Source organism: Ochotona curzoniae, unplaced genomic scaffold (assembly GCF_017591425.1).
Source record: "Ochotona curzoniae isolate NIBS_2020 unplaced genomic scaffold, NIBS_Ocur_1.0 scaffold_4763, whole genome shotgun sequence".
Lineage (NCBI taxonomy): Eukaryota > Metazoa > Chordata > Mammalia > Lagomorpha > Ochotonidae > Ochotona > Ochotona curzoniae.
The window spans coordinates 3,522,610-3,541,717 of NW_024467123.1; the positions used below are offsets into that span (position 1 = coordinate 3,522,610).

Genomic DNA, 19,108 nt, shown 5'->3' on the forward strand with positions numbered 1-19,108 from the left:
CATTTTAATAAAATTGCACAGACTTACTTATCTCCTAGACTCAAGGAAATTTCTTTCCCTATATATAAAAACCGCCCACATTCACTACATATGTATCAAATAGTTTTCCAAAACTCTGATTCCAAGGTTAGTATGTAATACACTAACTGGATATAAGCACACAGGCTGCCATTTCCTTAAGGCTACTACTACTATTAACCTTGACCATATGGCAACTAGAAATGTGGGCACACATCATTAGTACACAGGGATTGCTGCCAAGAGTAAGCCATCAGGACACTGCACACCTCCTCTATGCAGGAGTCAACAGTCAGGTCCAAGCTGTAGGCAAGCAAAGGACACAGAGTCTGTTGCAGAAGCTACGGCAATGAATCCTTGCTCCGATGGCAGTACTGATGGTATGAGTCTGCATTTAAATAAACAGGGCCCTCACATTTTTCCAAATATTTGCAACACTGGTATTTGCTTTCAGACTGTTGATACATGTTTCAAAGAATGATACACATTTAACTATAGGCATTTCAGTATAAGCATCTGATGAACAAAAGAAACCAAATCAAAAGAAAATTTACAACAGAAACAGCTTGCTGACCGTTTTCCTTGTAGCCCATGCCTAGGATGACCTCAGGCGCCCTGTAGTAGCGAGTCACCACATACGGAGTCATCATGAAACTTGTTCCCGCAGTCCTGGCCAGGCCAAAGTCAAGAATTTTCAAAGTGCAGTCTGATTTCACTACTATATTACTGGGCTTTAGGTCCTTCAAGAAACAAAAATAAAAAACAATCACTAAGTTTTGCACAAAGACTTTTCGGTTCATAATTATTGTAAGTTATCCTGTCATTTATAAAACAATTTACAGTAATCATTTTCCTAACTGGTACCAGTAATGCAAAGCCTCCTAAGGAAACGGCAAAGCCAATACATCAGTTCTAAGGAGTATTATATTTGTGAGTACAGTTATTAGAAAAAAATCAGTGATGTCTTATTTGCAAGAAATTGTAACAGCTACAACGCTTTCATCAAAGAAAAGATCTCTTGAAACTTATGTAAGAACCATTAAGAGAAGTCATAAGTTAATATCTCTATTCATTTATATACTAAATTATGTATTTTTACAATCTCATTTTAAAGTAATAAGTTTTACATAGCTATTACAAATCCCTAACAGGCCATGTCTTCAATCCTGCAAATGTTCTCTGACCTTTCAGACTGGCAGATTTAAAGGGCCCAAATAGTTCCTTATCAGTCTTTCTATCCATCACTTCCCATCTAAAATGATAAAAATCTGCTCAGAAAACTTCTGTCTGCTTGTAGAAATAGGATACTGCTATCTTAGTGCCACTAATCCATAATTCACTTGCAAATGGCACTCCTAAATAATGTGAGCATGATCTATTTCTCACCTAACCCCAACCAGAAGTAATCCTGTGCAATGCCCGTTACACAGGCAGGCGGTATCCTAGACACTCATATTCAACACACTTTGCCATTAGCCCTTAGGAATTCCATCAAGAATCAAAAAACCCAGCAGGTGTATGTGCACACATGAATACAACGCACTACATGGAATGATGAGCAGTACACGTTACATGCCTGCCACAACAGGAAACAAAGCCAGGCTGAAAGAAAAAGAATATTTCTATGTCTACATCCCACACAGCACATATGAGGGGGCCTTCAAGTTCACAGAAAATGTATATTATAAAGAAGTTGCAAACTTTTTCTGCACAAAAACAAACATTTTTAATTACATTTTTTGCTGAATTCTTGAAGTACCTTCCTAGGTTGTTTTTTTTTCTTTTTAACATATTCTGATGCACTCATAAATGGGCTTAGAAATATGTAACTCCATGGTTTTACAAAAGAAACACACAAAGATATCAGTAAGCTTGGTAACAATAAGATAAAACCTCCACTACTGTTATTCTACGAACTTGAAATATTGCTCTATGCCATGGGTCCAATTCAAGTCTGTCCCGTGTGAAGTGGCATCTCAGAAAGAGACATTTGTCCTGGGCCTGGCAGCGTGGCGCAAGTGGTTAAAGTCCTCGCCTTGCCTGTGCCAGGATCCCATATGGGCACCGGTTCTAATCCCGGCAGCTCCACTTCCCATCCAGCTCCCTGCTTGTGGCCTGGGAAAGCAGTTGAGAACGGCCCAAATCATTGGAACCCTGCACCCACGTGGGAGAGCTGGAAGAGGCTCCTGGCTTCAGATCGGCGCAGTTCCAGCTGCTGCAGCCGCTTACGGAGTGAATCATCGGATGGAAGATCTTCCTCTCTTTCTCTCCTCCTCTCTGTATATCTGACTTTCCAATAAATAAATAAATCTTTTTTTAAAAAAAGACATTTATCTTTCTTGTGAAAAGCACAATATTCTGCAAGAGTTGCGCTAAGTCTGCCACATTCACGCCTGCAGTCTGGTGAGCTTCACATTCTCTCACATTTCATTGTTTCACACAATAAATGTTTTAAAACCATGATTGGGCCCGGCGCGGTGGCGCAAGTGGTTAAGTCCTCGCCTTGCACGCCCGGGATCCCATATGGGCGCCGGTTCTAATCCCGGCAGCCCCGCTTCCCTTCCAGCTCCCTGCCTGTGGCCTGGGTAAGCAGACGAGGACGGCCCAAAGCTTTGGGACCCTGCACCCGCGTGGGAGACCCGGAAGAGGCTCCTGGCTTCGGATCGGCATAGTATCGGCCCGTTGCGGCTCACTTGGGGAGTGAATCATCGGACGGAAGATCTTCCTCTCTGTCTCTCCTCTCTGTATATCCGCCTTTCCAATAAAATATAATAAAAATAAATCTTTAAAAAAAAAAAAAAAAACATGATTAACACGGGATTTTCTTTCTATGCATATTTTTTCATACAGCAATTCTGGACACTAGAATATGAAAAAAATCTATAAAACCTTGAAATTGATAAAACTCTCGGCCTGAAAGGTTAAAACAGACTAAGACTCAAGCTTAAAACTTAAAGCTTAAGACTCACAATAAGGTCTTCATTAAGTTCAAAACTAGAGGGACTCTAAGTTAGCAAATGTACTCTGAAAGGAACTCTAGGGCTCAGCGCAATGGCTCACTGGCTAAATCCTCACCTTGCAAGTGCTGGGATCTTATACGGATCAGTTCACGTCCCGCTCCATTTCCTATTCAGCTCCCTGCTAACGGCCTGCGAAGCAGTCGAGGATGGCTCAAGGCCTTGGAACCCTGCACCTGCATGGGAGAGCTGGAAGAGGCTCCTGGCTTCAGACTGGCTCAGCTATGGCCACTGCAGCCATTTGGGGAGTGAGCCAGCAGACGAAAGATCTCTGTTTCTCCTTTTCATAAAGCTGATCTACCTTTCCAATAAAGAAAATAAGTCTAATAAAGCTAATAAAGCTGCTTCTAAAGCTTCTGAGAAAAGCTAGCTATACCACCAAAAAAGTTACATTTGTGACATTCTATACTTTAAAAAGCAGTTCTCAATGTGCAGCAACTTTGCCTTCCTCTTAATATTAGGGACTGTCAGGAAGCATTTTTGGTCATCGCGACTGGCGTGCTACTGGCATTTAAGAGATAGAAGCCAAGAATGCTGAGGAATACCTCACAATGATCAGGGCAGGCCCTCCAAAGAATTATTTGGCCAAAAGTATCAGCAAAGGCAAGGTTGAGGGTCTTTGAGAAACCGGAAGGAGGCTGAGAAAATTGAGAAGCCCTCCAGCAGTCCACATTCCCAAAACTGCCTCCACAGGCATCCAAGGAGAATGGGTAGCCCAGAGGCACAGCAGTGGACCCTCTCCAAGAGACGGCTGAGGGCCTCATCAAGCCTTCATCTCTCACAGCCTGGTACAGGACCCACAGGGACTGCCGATGCAATCGCACAGCACTCACAACTCATCACTGAGCGCGTGATTCAGGTTTCAAATGGGAGCTGTGGGGGTTACACTGATCCATCCTACCGACCATCCGATCTAAGGCGTGTGAGAGCAGCATGGAGTGGCCCATTTGTGGTCACTCCAAAATCGATTTCCTATGTTCCTGGATCAAAATCAGCAATGTCCAGACCTGATGTGTCTCTACTATGCATTACTCGGGACTAAAGGCTTGATGAAACAGGACTCTGCCTCATCTCTCCTCATGAGGTACAGAATGCAGAGTGGAATGTCTGCCTACAGAAGGCAGCAATGTCTGAAAGCCCAATGTTCCCAACTGTTCTCATCTGCTGCTCCCCATTTCTCAACTCCCTCATAATCAGGCAAGTTCTAGAAGCTGGTTCTGCCGATGGACCCCAAGCAGAAGTGTGTGTGGCTTCTAGGCTCAGGAGCAGCAAAGCCAGTGTACTCGCCGCCCACCCCCTCCACCCTAAGCTTTCTCTCCCTGATGTAGCGATCAGCAGCCATCGGAACACTGCAGTGCTATGCATTCAAAGCGGGTTTTTGAGTGACCATACAGAAACTCACCCCCAACCTGACTTGCTCTGAAACCCGGGAAGACAAAAGGTCAGCTTATTTTACTAACTGGACCATCTCAGACCAGCACAGCAGACAGGCCACCAACTGTGCACTCCAAACCAGCCCTAAGACTGGATGCCAACTATCATCTGTCATCTACCGTTCCTTTCTTTCTGGTCTACCTGGCCTGTATTCTCATTAAATTGGAAAGTTTGCATTTGACAGATCTGACATCAGTAAAACTAAATAATTTTCTTTTTTTTTTTTTTTTTAAAGATTTATTTTTTATTATTTTTTCATTGGAAAGGCGGATATACAGAGAGGAGAGACAGAGAGGAAGATCTTCCGTCCGATGATTCACTCCCCAAGTGAGCGCAACGGGCCGATACTACGCCGATCCGAAGCCAGGAGCCTCTTCCGGGTCTCCCACGCGGGTGCAGGTTCCCAAAGCTTTGGGCCGTCCTCTACTGCTTTCCCGGGCCACAGGCAGGGAGCTGGAAGGGAAGCGGGGCTGCCGGGATTAGAACCGGCGCCCATATGGGATCCCGGGCGTGCAAGGCGAGGACCTTTAACCACTTGCGCCACCGCGCCGGGCCCAAAACTAAATAATTTTCAAAGCAAACAAAATCCAGACCTTTATCAGCTCTACCTCAAGCAGATTCTGAGTAATGGATCACAAAGATAAAAGAGCTATAACTCTTCCACTTAAAGAAATTCACATTACGCTGCTTACAGCTCCATTAGGGGGCTGGTGTAGTGGCATAGCTGGCTAATCCTCTGCACTGTGATGCCAGGATCCATATGGGCACCAGTTTGTGTCTTGGCTTCCCCACCTTCCATCCAGCTCTCTGCTTGTGGCCTGGGAAAGCAGTGGAGGATGGCCCAAGTCCTTGGGTCCCTGCACCCACGTGGGAGACCTGGAAGAGGCCTTTGGATCAGCTCAGGTCTGGCTGTTTGGCCATTTGGGGAGTAAATCCATGGATGAAAGAGCTCTTTCTCTCCCTCTATCTATAAATCTGTCTTTCAAGTAAAAATAAGTAATTTTTTTAAAAAAGTACTTATCTGAAATACAGAATGACAGAGCCGGGGGAGGGGGGGACTGAGGGAGGAAAAAGAGAGAACGGATTGTCCAAATGCTTATTTACTCCTCAAATGACTGCACTGGCCAGCGGTGGGAGACTGACCTGGCCAAAGCCTGGAGCCAGATTTCCCATGTGGGTGGCAGGGACCCAAATACTTCAACTATCATCCAATGCTTTACTACACACATGTGCAGGGAGTTAGGTCAGAAGCAGAACAGCTAGAACTCCAACTGGTTCTCTAATATGAGACAGTGATTTTTTTGTTTTAAAGATTTATTTATTTTTTATTGGAAAGTCAGATTTACAGAGAGGAGGAGAGACAGAGAGGAAGATCTTCCATCCAATGATTCACTCCCCAAGTGAGCGCAACAGTGGGAACCCGCCGATCCGAAGCCAGGAGCCAGGAGCTTCCTCCAGGTCTCCCACATGGGGGCAGGGTTCCAACGATTTGGGCCTCCCTCAACTGCTTTCCCAGGCCACAAGCAGGGAGCTGGATGGGAAGCAGGGCTGCTGGGATTAGAACTGGCGACCATATGGGATTCTGGTATGTGCAAGGCGAGGACTTTAACCACTATGCTATGGTGCTGTGCCCGAGACAGTGATGTCTTGATCCACTCTACTAGAGTGGATTCGTTCCATCCTCCCTCCATGAGCTTTCAGAAGTCCTCTCAGGTAAGAAGCACAACTCTGGTAATCACTCGATTTTATGACCGGAAACACAGCAGGATATACTTATAAGCCCTTGCCACAGCAGACTATTCACAACAGCTAAAACGTGAAAGGCACTCAAGTATCCACTGTCAGAGAAACGGGGAAACAAAATATGGTTTAGCATCATTTCTAACATACATACTACGAAATGCATAAACCTGTGCACATTCAGTTAGTATGTCAGCCACAAAAAGGCAAACTGTGTGTGACTCTACTTCTATGAGATGGTTCCCAGAAATTAGGGGGAGAGAGTAGTTGGAGCTTCTGTTTCAGAGGTCTAAGAATTTCAGTTTTACAAGATGAAAAGGGGTCTGGGGATTGATGGTGGTGACAGTTTCAAAACATTAGCGATGTATTTGATAGCACTGAACTGTACATGTAACAATTACGGTATCACTATCTAAAAGGCTGGGGAAAAAGTAGGAATAGATGTGCCATCTTACACAGCCTTTCCCCACCCCCTTTCAGGCTGGGCCCGGGTCTTGAAGACAGTAGCCATATTTTCTGTGTGGGACCCTAGGCTAGACAGAGGGCATTGTTTAAAATACTGTAATGGAAATGAGTAATTCAATGCTACCTAAGAGAAAGCGTTAAACTTACAAAAGAATACCCTACACACGGCCAGGCATACTAACCCTGGGTAAGGAGAACTGCAAAAGCAAAGGGGGAGGAGAGGGGGAAAAATGACTTACAATTTTCTAAATTTGATGAAAGAAACAAATCCACCCATTTAATTTGCTCAAAGAATTCTAAGCGGGATACACACAAAGATCATCTACACTAAGACATAATCGAATCAGTAAAGCACAAGAAATAAAAGAACCTCAAAAGCAGTCAGAGAGAAGTAACTTGTTAGTTACAAGAGATTTCACCAAATTTAACAGATGATTTCTCACCAGACAACACAGAGGCTGACGGGTGATTGAATGACACACTTAGAGTGCTAGGGGAAAACCCTGCTACGCCAAAGGGTGAAATCTCTCCAACGTATCCCTCAAACGTGAAGGACAAACTCGGACAGTCTGAGATAAAGGCAAAGGAGGCCACTTTCGCACAATCGCCCACAAAGGCGACAGCAGGGATTCGGGCAGAGACGAAAGGGCAGCAGACGATGAGGTAAAGGTACTGCTAGATGAACTACCTGGTAATTACAAAGGCCACTATTACCACACTTTATGGTTTTAGCTTCTATTTTTTTCTGATATGAATTAATTCACATGCATGAAATACTAATTATAAATTACAACTGGCACATAGTTTACAAATACATAACCTGTGACAGCAATAATGTAAAATGGGAAAGACAGACTAGACTACCAAGCAGACTTCGGCATATGAAGCTAAGGCAACAATAAGTCAAAACAGATTGCTCTAAGTTTTTGAGGTTAAATGTAATCCCCAAGATTACGCAGCTAAGAAAATTGCCGAGAAAGAAAACGAGAGAAGAAAAATGGTACACTACTACCAAAAAAATCAATGGACACAAAAGAAAGCATAAGGCAACTGAAAAATTAAATACATTTAGGAAACAAACAGTAAATAACCTTTTCCTTCCTAATAATTACTCAAACAGACAGATGGATTAAACTCTCCAAATAAAAAGTGGAAGTGAACTTTTCTTCCAGGGGGTGAAAATAGCACAGAATCAGATATAGGTAGCACAGAGCACTGTAAATGTACCAAGGCTGATCTGTAAACTTTAAAACAGTTCACTCTGCTACATGACTTTCACCTCAATGATTCAAACAAACGATGAGAGCTTTTTCTACTAACCCGGTGAATAATTCCAGCGGAGTGAAGGTGCTTGATTCCACACAGCATCTGATAGAGAAGGTAGGACATTCTTTCGTGATCTAGTTCCATCTGAATCACTTGGCAAAGATTTGCATCCATGAGCTCCATGACTATGTAACTTCATGGGTGGAAAAAGATGACAACTAAGGAGTACAGCAACAATCTAAGAATATGTACTAACATAATAAAGCTGTAATTGCCACACTTACACATCTTGGAATTCTTCTAGAGATTTCTGTGGTGTGAAAACATTCAAAAGGCCAATTATCTGTGTTAAAAGCAAACAGAAGCATCAGAAACTGCCGCCTATTATTCTCATTTCACAACTGCAAATACATGAAATTTTTTTCTTAACAAAAACACCCTTAGTTTAAAATCTTTAAATCTCTTATTTTTTTTTAACCACCTATTTACTCTTATTTATTAGAAAGGCAGAGAGCCCTTCATTCCATCCAGGTCTCCCACAAGAGTGGCAGACACTCAGGTACTTTGGCCATCATCTGTTGCTTTCCAAGATGCAAATTAGCAGGCAACTACATCAGAAGCAGGATGGCAGATTAGCCAGGGTTCAAACCAGGCACTGTGCAACGGGATGCGGTGTCCCAGGTGGCAGTTTAACTTGCTGTACCACAACACCCGCCCCCCCCCTTATATTTTACACACTAAAGCATACACAGCTGGGGAAGGAAGAGATGGAGAGAGAGCACTCTGAAGGTGAGAGTATGAGCGGCGGGCGCTGCGACATGTGGTGAGGCTGCGGCTGCTCACACCAGCAGCCCACACAGAAACTGGCACAAGGCACAGCTGCTCCACTTTGGGCCCAACTCCTTGAGAACGGCCTGGGAAAGCAGCAGAAAACAGCTCAAAGCACTGGTGCCCCTACAGCTGGAAGAAGCTTCTGGCTCCATCCACTGACGCAACACGGGGTGTGTATCGGGGTGGAAGACCTCACTTTCTGTGTCTCTTTTCTCTGTAACTCTTTCAAATGAAAATGGAATCGATCTTTAACAAAACAAAACAACAACAACAAAAAAAAAAACCACAAAAATAAACCATAACACAAGCACAGACTCTGAATGATGATGCGTCAGTGAGGATCAGTTCTAACAAATGCGCCACTCTGGCGGCCTGGGAGATCCTGTGAGTGCTGGGGAGCACGGCATAACGGGGACTCTATCTGCCCATCAATGTTTCTGTGAACCTAAAACCATTCTAAAAAACACTCTTTAAAAAACCTTGTCAACAGATGGAAATAAGTGCCATAAATTAATTCTCCAAAATTAAAAGATAATAATAAAGCCTGGTCATTTAGAAACTGGTTATTTAACTATGCTCAGTTAGCAGTCCCATGACAAGGAATCCCCTGCTTAGGCAACGCGAGTCAAACAGATTTGCAAACAGGATTCAAATGCCCACAACTGAGGAGGCAGCATGCCTCAGCTACGGATAGAGGACTCCATCTGACACAGGACCATGTGCGCCCTGAGAGAAGCCACCAGGCTCAAAAAGGAAACCCTAAACCACTGCTAAAGGTGGTAGGAAAAACAGGTGATGTTTAGGCCAACGAAGAGATGACCCAGGCAGATGTGGAACTGTTCAAAAGGCAATCTACTCTGGAAAAATCCACTCATTAAGTAGGAAAAAAATTCAGGTAACAAACATTCCTATCCTAGTTTCCTCACACACAGTTTCTTTCATTCACTGAACAAATGTTCTCAGCATCCAGCACTCTTCCAAGTGTCAGGAGCACTGCTTACGTGCCTTGTGCCAGCTATGTTACCCACAGGCTCCACTTCATCCATGTAACCATTTTTATTTGTAGTCAACCATGCTGGGGAGGTAGGGACAGCTCTCCCTTAGGAAAAACCAAGCAATGCCACCACAGCAATGGTCATGACCCTGGATCCACGGCTATGGAAGCAGAAGAGACTCTGCACTGGCAAAATGCTGCTAAGCAGTGTATCTGGCTCCTACCTGGAACAAGAATGGACTCCACAAATTCTTCCTACACTGACTAACATTTGCATGTCTCTGGGCCATGTGCGTGCAACTCTTCCTCTCTGGAATTCTCTTTACTGTGAACAATTTACTGCATCTTTAGGTTTATTTTTCCCCAAAGTCTTCCCAGTTTAATAAAGTTCATAGAAATCTCCCGGAGACGTGCAGCCACTATTATGTGACAACTAACTTCTAAACCCTTTATGATTGTTTGCGCTTTATTTCTAACTTCCAAACAACACTTTAAGCTCACCCTCCCCTGGTTCAGTCTCTACAGGTTAATTTTATGGATTTCTTCCGCTTCATGTCAACATCAGTAACCATTACACAGAGGCTAATGTTAGAAAGAACCATATTTTATAATTTACTTGGGACAAACACCATAAATGCCTCCCGCCAGAATCTTTTCGTTTTATGCTTGACACAACTGCCCCTGGCATAATTCACTCTCAGGTTATTTTCCCTACATCTGCAGAAATCATTCCATTAACATAACTACAAAGGTATTCACATACTTAAATGTAAGCGTAAAAAAAAAAGCCTGTCCTGAAAATGAACAAAAATGCTATGTTAAGTCGTTATAATCACTAGAAAATTTATCTAGAAATGTCTTTACAATTCCCTTCAAATATTTAAAAACATCTGTCATGCTGCTTCACCTGCACTGTTCTCCATCTAAAGTGATGGGGGAGCATTGCCATCAAGAAAAAGTGAACTGAATTTCACGTTCAGTATGATTAAACAAAGTCCCAATATCAAACTAAAAGGGGAACAATTCCATCTCCATTCACAAGGCTACAGTATTTCTGAAATGTCAGCCTAGTGAAAAACAAACTAGGGGTTGGTGCTGTGACATATGGGTAAAGCCACCGCCTGTGGCACTGGCATCCCACATGGATGTCAGTTCGAGTACCTGCTGCTCCACTTCCTATCCAGTTCCCTGCTAATGGATCTGAGTGCTAAAGGAATGCCCAAGGCCTCAGACCCCTGTTCCCCCAAGGAAGATCTGGAACAGGCTCCTAGCTCCTAGCTCCTGGCTTCAGGCAGGCCAAGTTCCAACCATCGCACCCATTAGGAGAGTGAACCAGCAGACAGTTCTCTCTTTCTAACTCTGCTTTCCAAATATATAAATAAACCTTTAAAAAACTACAAACTAGATGAATCCAGCTCCAATAAAATAATTTCTAAAACTTACCTCCTTAAAACTCTTCCTTTAAATTAGTGTCAGAAAATTGCACAACCTAAATTTCAGAACTTTCTTTTAATATCATTTAATAAATTTAACAAAAAAAACTACATTGTAGATATATTAAATACCCTTTATGCAATGTTTCAATCCAGAAGAATAATCTGAAGTCTCGCTATTTAAATGGTCTCTGATAGCCATAAATAATATTGCTATCACCTGAACGTAATGTAAAATGTTCACTTACATTTTTGTGATTAACACACTTCATAAGAACCAACTCCCTGTAGGCTCTCTTAGCATGGGTTTGATTCTGAAACGGCCGGCTCAGCTTCTTGATGGCAACATTTCTTTCAAGAATGGCATCATAAGCTGCACTGTAATAGGAAACCCGGAACAAAACACAACAAACTTAAGATCTGTAAACACTGAATAAACACTTCATGCAGATTCCTCATTTTCTCCCAAGACAGACTGCTTTCCTATCTATGTGACACTGTGCTGTTACAGCTCACGGAAACAATGTACAGCAATGATTCCTGAAGACGTTAACAGACCGCGAAGACAAACCCTGCTCGTTTATTCTGTGTCCCTCCAGATCCACCTAACATGCAGTGAGCACCCACAGCACAAATACTGAGTACTCAGATCCACTGCAAAGTACAAATGAATCTTTCATCCTGCATTTACATCGAGGAAAAGCAACATAAACATGGTCATGAACTCTACTGAAAATGCTGACTGAAACTATCTATCTAAACACATGACCTATATTCTTGGGACATAAGACAATGAATATAGAAAGAGGACGGTATATATACAGGTATGGATAAAATATTTTATAATTCATGAAATGTGCAGTCCTTAAAATGTATTTTGGAGTAGCAACTAAAAGTCAAGGTATTTATTATAAAAAAAAGTCAAGGTATAAACATGAATGGCAGATTTCATGATCTCTGAAACTGCTTCATAACTGGGGCATAGAACACCATACTCAGTAGTCTTATCTTCTTCTACCCTGTAACAATGACCAAATGGTGTTCTACATGTAAACAGGTCAGAGAATATGCAGCACAAATAAGGCAAAATGTCTTTAAATTACTGAATTTGATGACTGACAGACGTTCACCATCACTGAGACTGGCCAGTGCTAACACAGGACCACTAGTTGAGTAATTTGCTTAAGTTAGCCAGAAAATTAAAAGCAAAGCCAAGAACTGAAGATTAAGACATGAAATCATGCTTTTCACTGAACCAACAAAGAACTGTCCCTATTTATGTAATCTTTGTAAAACCAGTTGTTACTGATAAATGATATGTTCTCATCTTACACCAAATATAGTGTAGAACAAGCAACTGATACTGCATAAATGGACAGATCTATACATTCCATACCCTGGAAACTACTGCCATATACACAAACGCATAAACAAATCAAAATACATAAATAATCTTTATTTCAAAATGCCACATTAAGACATGTCTTGCTCAAATTAAAAAAAGAGAGCAAATATGGATCATGCAACAATTAGATATTTTATCTTTGCGTATTCAATTCATGCTTATTCTTTATCTGCATAATATAAGAAATATTTTAAACACTGAAGGTTCAAAGGTATACAAGCAGATTCCACCATTTTATGTACAAGGAAACCAGATTTCAAATTCTTAAATCTGCATAATTCATAACTACTTGAGTGCTCAGAGGCCCCAAATAAAGTTTGATTTCTTCAGTTGATAGTATGAGTAACATAACAATCAGTTTCAAAATTTTTGTATAAATAGTTGTCTACCTAACAGTTGTCTAAACTTTTACAGAAATCACTACTTCAGGCAAAATTTGAAGATATTTACTCCTTAGGACAGGGGCTTATTAAAATGAATTAAAGTCCTTCTAATGCAATTTTCAAAAATAGCTACAAAATGTACAACGTGGAGCCAGTATTGTGCCTGAAGCAAAAGCATCTACCATCAGAACACTGGGTCCAGTCCTGAATGCCTTCCTTCCAACCAGCTCCCTCTAACACACCAGGGAAAGCAGAAGCAGATGATGCACCTGCTTGGGCCCCTGCACCCACGTGAGACCTGGATGCAGCTCCTGGCTCCAGCCTGGCCCAGCCCTGGCTGTTGTGACCATTTGGGGAATGACCAGTTGGTAGAAGGTCTCTTTCTGCCCCTCCCACCACCCCTTTGTGCCACTCTCCCTTTCAAATCAATGTTCTAAATAATTTTTTTCAAGGTGCACTAATATGAAGATAAAAGGTGACAGAAATATTCATGTATTTTAAAACTCCACTTTTTCGAAATGTTAAAATTATTATCATTTCATGATACAGTTCCATAGGCCCTGGGATTTCCCTTACACTCTCCCCAAGTTCCCTCTCCCGCCCCTCCACTGACTTCCCCTATATACTATACAATAGGTCTTCATAAACAGTCATGTGTCCATCATTGCACACATGGACAATGGCAGAGAGTTCAGCATCCTATCATCAAGATACAGTTAACAGTTTCATTGGAAGTCCATTTTTGATCTGGAAATAGAGATGCATACTGCTCACATCTGCATATGATAGTCTCCGTTACACAGTTACTATACATCCACTAAATGAAAAGCCACAATACAAAATCAACAACAGGAAGAAAAATAGAAATTTACAATGCCATGAAGTTAAATAACATGACACTGAATATGACAGTCTCCATTACGCAGTTACTATACATCCCCTTAAATGAAAAGCTACAAAACAGAATCAACAACAGGAAGAAAAGAAAAATTAGAACATCACCATGAAGTTAAATAACATGCTACTGAATGACTAATGTGTCACTGAAAAATGAAAATCAAGGACCTTGAAGAAAATGATGCTATTATAAGACCTATGAGTCAGTGAAGAATTTAATGAAAAAGAAAGTGTTTTGAAGAAATGAAATGAAATTTTAAAAAAAACACGCAAATCCATGAGATATAGTTTCTGCTGATTTTTGTTTTGAGATGTGTCTTCTGCAGGCAACAAATATGTGGTTTTTTTTAAATCCAATCTACTAATCTATGATGCTTGATTGATGAGACTAATCCATTTACATTCACAGTTAATATGAAAGGGGGGTAATTTGGTCCTGTCATTTTAACAATGGGATGTTCACTGATTTAGTCTTCTGTTGTTATTTTACTGGGACATTCTTTGCGTTTGCCTTTGGTTTGGGTGGGTGCTATTCCTCTTCTCTGTCCAGAGAACAGCTTTAAGCGTCATTCATAGGGCAGGTTTAGAAGAGGCATATTCTTTTAACTTTTTTTGATTGTGGAAGAATTTTATTTCATTTTTTAAAAAAGATTTATTTATTTATTGGAAAGTCAGATATACAGAGAAGAGGAAAGACAGAGAGGAAGATCTTCTATCCGATGATTCACTCCCCAAGTGAGCACAACAACCAATGCTATGCCGATCCGAAGCCAGGATTCAGGAACTTCTTCCGGGTATCCCACATGGGTACAGAGTCCCAAGGCCTTGGGCCGTCCTGGACTGCTTTCCCAGGCCACAAGCAGGGAGCTGGATGGAAAGCGGAACTGCCGGGATTAGAACCGGCGCCTGTATGGGATCCCGGCACGTTCAAGGTGAGGACTTTAGCCGCTAGGCCATACCACCGGGCCCCTTTATTTCATTTTCAAAGACATAGGAAAGCTTTGCTGGGTATGTTATCCTGGGCCAACTTTTTTTGCTTTTAGAATCTGGAATATGTCACTCCATTCTCTTCTGGCCTCTAGAGTGTCTTGTCAGAGATCTCCTGTGATTTTAATTGACATTCCTTTATTTGTCAATTGATTTTTTTTCACATGCACATCTAGGGATCTTTTCCTTATGTTTGATTGAAGAGAGCTTGACTATCACGTGTCGTGGTGAAGATCGCTTTTGGTCAAGCCTGTTGGGAGTTCTGTGCCCCTCCTAGATCTTGTTTCCCAATTCTCTAGATTGGGGAAAATTTCCCTTATTATTTCATTAACTACACCTTTAATCCCAGCTTTTCTTTCTGCACCTTCTGGGACTGCCACAACGTTTATATTAGACCTCTTAATAGTGTCTTTAAATTCTTGAATAATTTGTTTTAGCTTGACCCAGCTCTGCTCCCAGCTTTTCTTTGTTTCCTCCTGGTGACAGGAAATGTCTTTCAATTCTGAGATTCTTTCTTCTGCTTGCTTCATTCTATTTTGGCAACTCTCCACTGTGCTTTTAATCTACTCCACTGTGTTCTTCATTTCTGATATGTCAGCTTTCATTTGATTCATTTCCTGTGTGACAAGTTCCTTAAATTTATTTAACTCCTGTTCTATGTGTTGATAAGAAGCTTTATAACAAATGTTTTGAATTTCGTATCTCCCGTTATCTTGATGTATTCTTCTGCTGACTTTGAGGTTGGCAAAGGCATTTGCTTCATTTTCAGGTGAGTCTTCAGTAACATTCATTGTGCTTTTGTCTCTCCTTTTGCTCTTGGTCATTGTGCTTCTGGTTACCAGATTCTTCTCTTTAGAACAACAGGTTTCTAAGCTGTGTCACCCACAGGTCTGCAATTCGATTTTACTTACTGGGGTTGGCACACGGCTCTTTGCTTGCATCACTCGTGCCACTCCTTCCAGCGACTTCCAGGTCTGGGTTCTTATGTTAGATTTCCACCAAGGTCTCTTATGTTAGATTACCTGTTCCTATACTACAAGCTGCATTGCCCCAGCTTCTGTGCTATTGTGCTGAGGCTGCACCATTGTCTATACAACCTTTCTCCCACTTCTTGTTAGAGCAGGTCCCAGGATAAGGGAGATACTAGATTGTTGGTGGTGCTGATCTTGCCAGAGCCTGTTTGGCTGTTAGATCTGACGGCCACACGGACCTATTTCAACCTAAATAATGCCAAAGTCGGCGTTATTTTCCTGTGGGACCAGTGCAATGCACTGAGCTCAGTGAGTCTGCATCCAGTTCAGTGCATGTGCAGCTCAATGTTGTCTCTGCAGTCTTAAAGTTTTTCCACATTGTACAAAATGGCACCACAACTAGAGTTCTTGATCTGCGCTTTCAGGTCTGAGGGCTACTTGGGCCTATCTTGGGTGGAATCTATAGAATGCCATGCTGTTGCAGTTCACTGAGTCAGAAATGAGTTCACTCACAGCCCAGTGCATGTGCAGTTCTATCCAACAGCCTTTGCCTCTCTATACAAAATGGTATCCCATTCGGCTCTCGAGGGCAGAGTAGGCTGTGAAATCCACCCTGTTCCTATACTACCTGTCTGGGACCTGCTGCTCTGTCTCTGCTCCTGGTCAAATCAAACACATCAGCAGGATGGGCAATTCTTTGTCTGGGTTTATCTCCTGACTCCCAGTGAACATCCCTTCCCACCTTGTTGCTGGTGTCATTCACCATTCACTGCTGTCACTTAATGAATGCCATTGGGGTATCAGTCACTGCAACACCACACCAGACTGTGTCTGTCAGTCTCCAGGTGCCCCTCTGCTGTCATTCTGTCCTCTCCTATTTCCAGGAATGTGCCCTCTCTGCTTCACACTAGCTAATGTTTCTCTGTCTGTCTAAACGTGTCCTTATCCAATTCTGCCATCTTGATTCTTTGTTGAAATTTCAAAACTCTATTATTTTTAAAATAAGATAACCTTAGAAGTTTGTATGTTAAGTGAGAAAATAGTCTTAGAAGCAAAAATTTGCCACAAGTCACAAGGTTGGTAAATCACGGAGGTAAAATCTAAACCAAGAGACCATCAGAGAGTAAGTCTCCAAAAATCAAACCTGAGGTTGGTTCAACGTATTTAGTTACAACCGTACACAGTCAGCCAACAGCTCATAAAATCTCTGCCACTTTTTAGTTTTTAATACTGTTTCAAGAATACAAAAGAAGTAATACCAGTGTTTGTTATACAAAACTTACAGATCTAAACATTTTACCCTAATATGAATTACCAAACAAATTTTAAAAAGTCAACTTGCATTTTTTTCTGCCAGAGGTAAGCAATACCCCCACTCTTGTTTGGGTGCCTACCTTGACCTTTCCTCATACGTGTATATCCACAAATATGTTGCATTGTTTGGCACATTTTATATTACATACAAATGGTATAACAATGTGCACATATGCGTGTGTTTGTACAAATAAAATCAACAGCTTGTTTTTAAACCTAACTGAACATTTCTGAGATTAGCCTTTGCTGATAAACACAACTAAAGCTCATTTTAAATATTATGTTCTATTTCCACACATATTAGATCCCTACCAAATCAAATTTTTCTTCTGTTGATAGGCCTGATGCTGCTTCCATTTTTGCTATCATAAAGAAACAGTGCTGCAAAGAACAGCGCTATGCATATTTCTTGGTGCAAATGCACAAGAATCTTTGAGGCCTGGCAGATGTGCTAAATCCTAAACACTCATGATTTTTAAAGCAGACCCTAAAACTTTAATATGGGCCCAGTGCAGTAGTCTAGTGGCTAAATCCTCCCCTGGCATGTGCGAGGATCCCATGTGGGCCCTGGTTCATGTCCAGGTCGCGCTACTTCCCATCCAGCTCCCTGCTTGTGCTCTGGGAAAGCAGTAGAGGACATCCCAAATCCTTGGGACCCTCACCTGAGTAGGAGACCCAGAAGACGCTCTTTGATTCAGATCAGCTTGGTCCCACCCTAGCTGTTGCAGACACCTGAGGAGTGAACCAACAGAAGATCTTTTTCTATCTCCTTCTCTCTATAAATCTTCCTTCCCAATAAAAATAAATAAGTATATTTTTAAAAAGATATTATTATGCTTCAGTGTGGCTTTAATTATCCCAAAGACTAACCTATTTTCTAACCTAATGTCTTAGAACCATTAGAAGTCTCCCCAGGAGTGGTCTACATTTCACCTTCAAAAGAATTATACAAAGCCTGGGCCTCTTGTACAAATTAGCTTATAAAATAAATTTAAGGTACACTTAAGTTTTGAAACATATTTGGAGAGAGGATATTAGCTCTGTTATTACCTAGGGTATATTAAGATTTCTGAAATTTCCGCTTCATTATAGCATGAAAGTGATGATGAAGTGAGACTTCTTGCACAGTTATGGGAATAGATGTATTATGGAATTAACAAGCATGCCACTTATCCTTTCTTGATACATTTATCTGTCTCTATATGTCCTATGACCAAGAATTTAATCACAGTTTACACTTAGGGATGGTTAGTCCTGGCTTATATTTATGGCTTATAAAAAATAAAAATAAGTTGCCATGTTTATAGCTTTCACTCAATTTTTATCATTTTAACTTAATGCTCTGAGGCAAGTTTATTTACCAAGGTTTGAATTACCAAGGCATCAAAAGAGGACTAAGGCCTAATTTTACAAGTGAAAACTTACCAAACTATTCCTTGAGCTCCCGAACCTATTGGTTTTAGATTCTGATACCTCTTCAGGACAGTGAATGTAGAATCCCCAATCTCTACACTATAAAAATTGTTGTCACGCTTGCTTCTGCTCATGATGGCAAGCAATTAATGTAATGGCTTCATCCAAATGTCCACCAAGAAGCTGCAAAACAGAAGAAGACATGGTTAACAATATGAGCTTGTCTGATCATCGAAGTCCTTATCCTCTGTTTGGGTAGTTAACACAGGCTGCTAAGATCATGTTAAAAGATCACTAAAAACAGTGAAAAAGAAAAAAAAAACTTAACATTGGTTAGCAAGTCATACTTAAATAATCATTTTTAAAAACTTATTAGCATAAACAGCTTCCCCAAACCAGAAGTCAATGGCTTTATTAAAACACTCTTAATTCACTTAAAAACTGAAAGCAGATTATTGCAAATAATGTTTTAAAAGATATCCACAGTTTAAAATTAAAATCTATCCTTTTGAGTGAACATGAAAGTGCTAGAGTACTGAA

General features: G+C 41.3%; 1 protein-coding gene across 12 annotated transcripts in view; it reads right to left on the reverse strand.

Moving 5' to 3' along the window:
* The window catches only part of MAPK8 (mitogen-activated protein kinase 8), a 39,986-nt gene extending 21,112 nt beyond the window's left edge, over positions 1-18,874 (reverse strand). For 11 of the 12 annotated variants that reach the window (XR_005882865.1, XM_040970535.1, XM_040970537.1 and 8 more), the window contains exons 1-5: positions 18,581-18,874; positions 11,447-11,576; positions 8,225-8,283; positions 7,995-8,133; positions 593-758 (exon numbers count right to left, since the gene is read on the reverse strand). Coding sequence is in view for 11 of the 12 variants with exons in the window: in XM_040970535.1 (XP_040826469.1) it covers positions 593-758; positions 7,995-8,133; positions 8,225-8,283; positions 11,447-11,576; positions 18,581-18,702 (616 nt within the window). In the remaining variant the exon portion in view is untranslated. Of the gene's footprint in view, positions 1-592; positions 759-7,994; positions 8,134-8,224; positions 8,284-11,446; positions 11,577-17,817; positions 17,854-18,580 lie in introns of those variants that run through there. The other variant, XM_040970536.1, reaches the window with a different exon arrangement.
* Between the last annotated feature and the right edge of the window lie 234 nt (positions 18,875-19,108).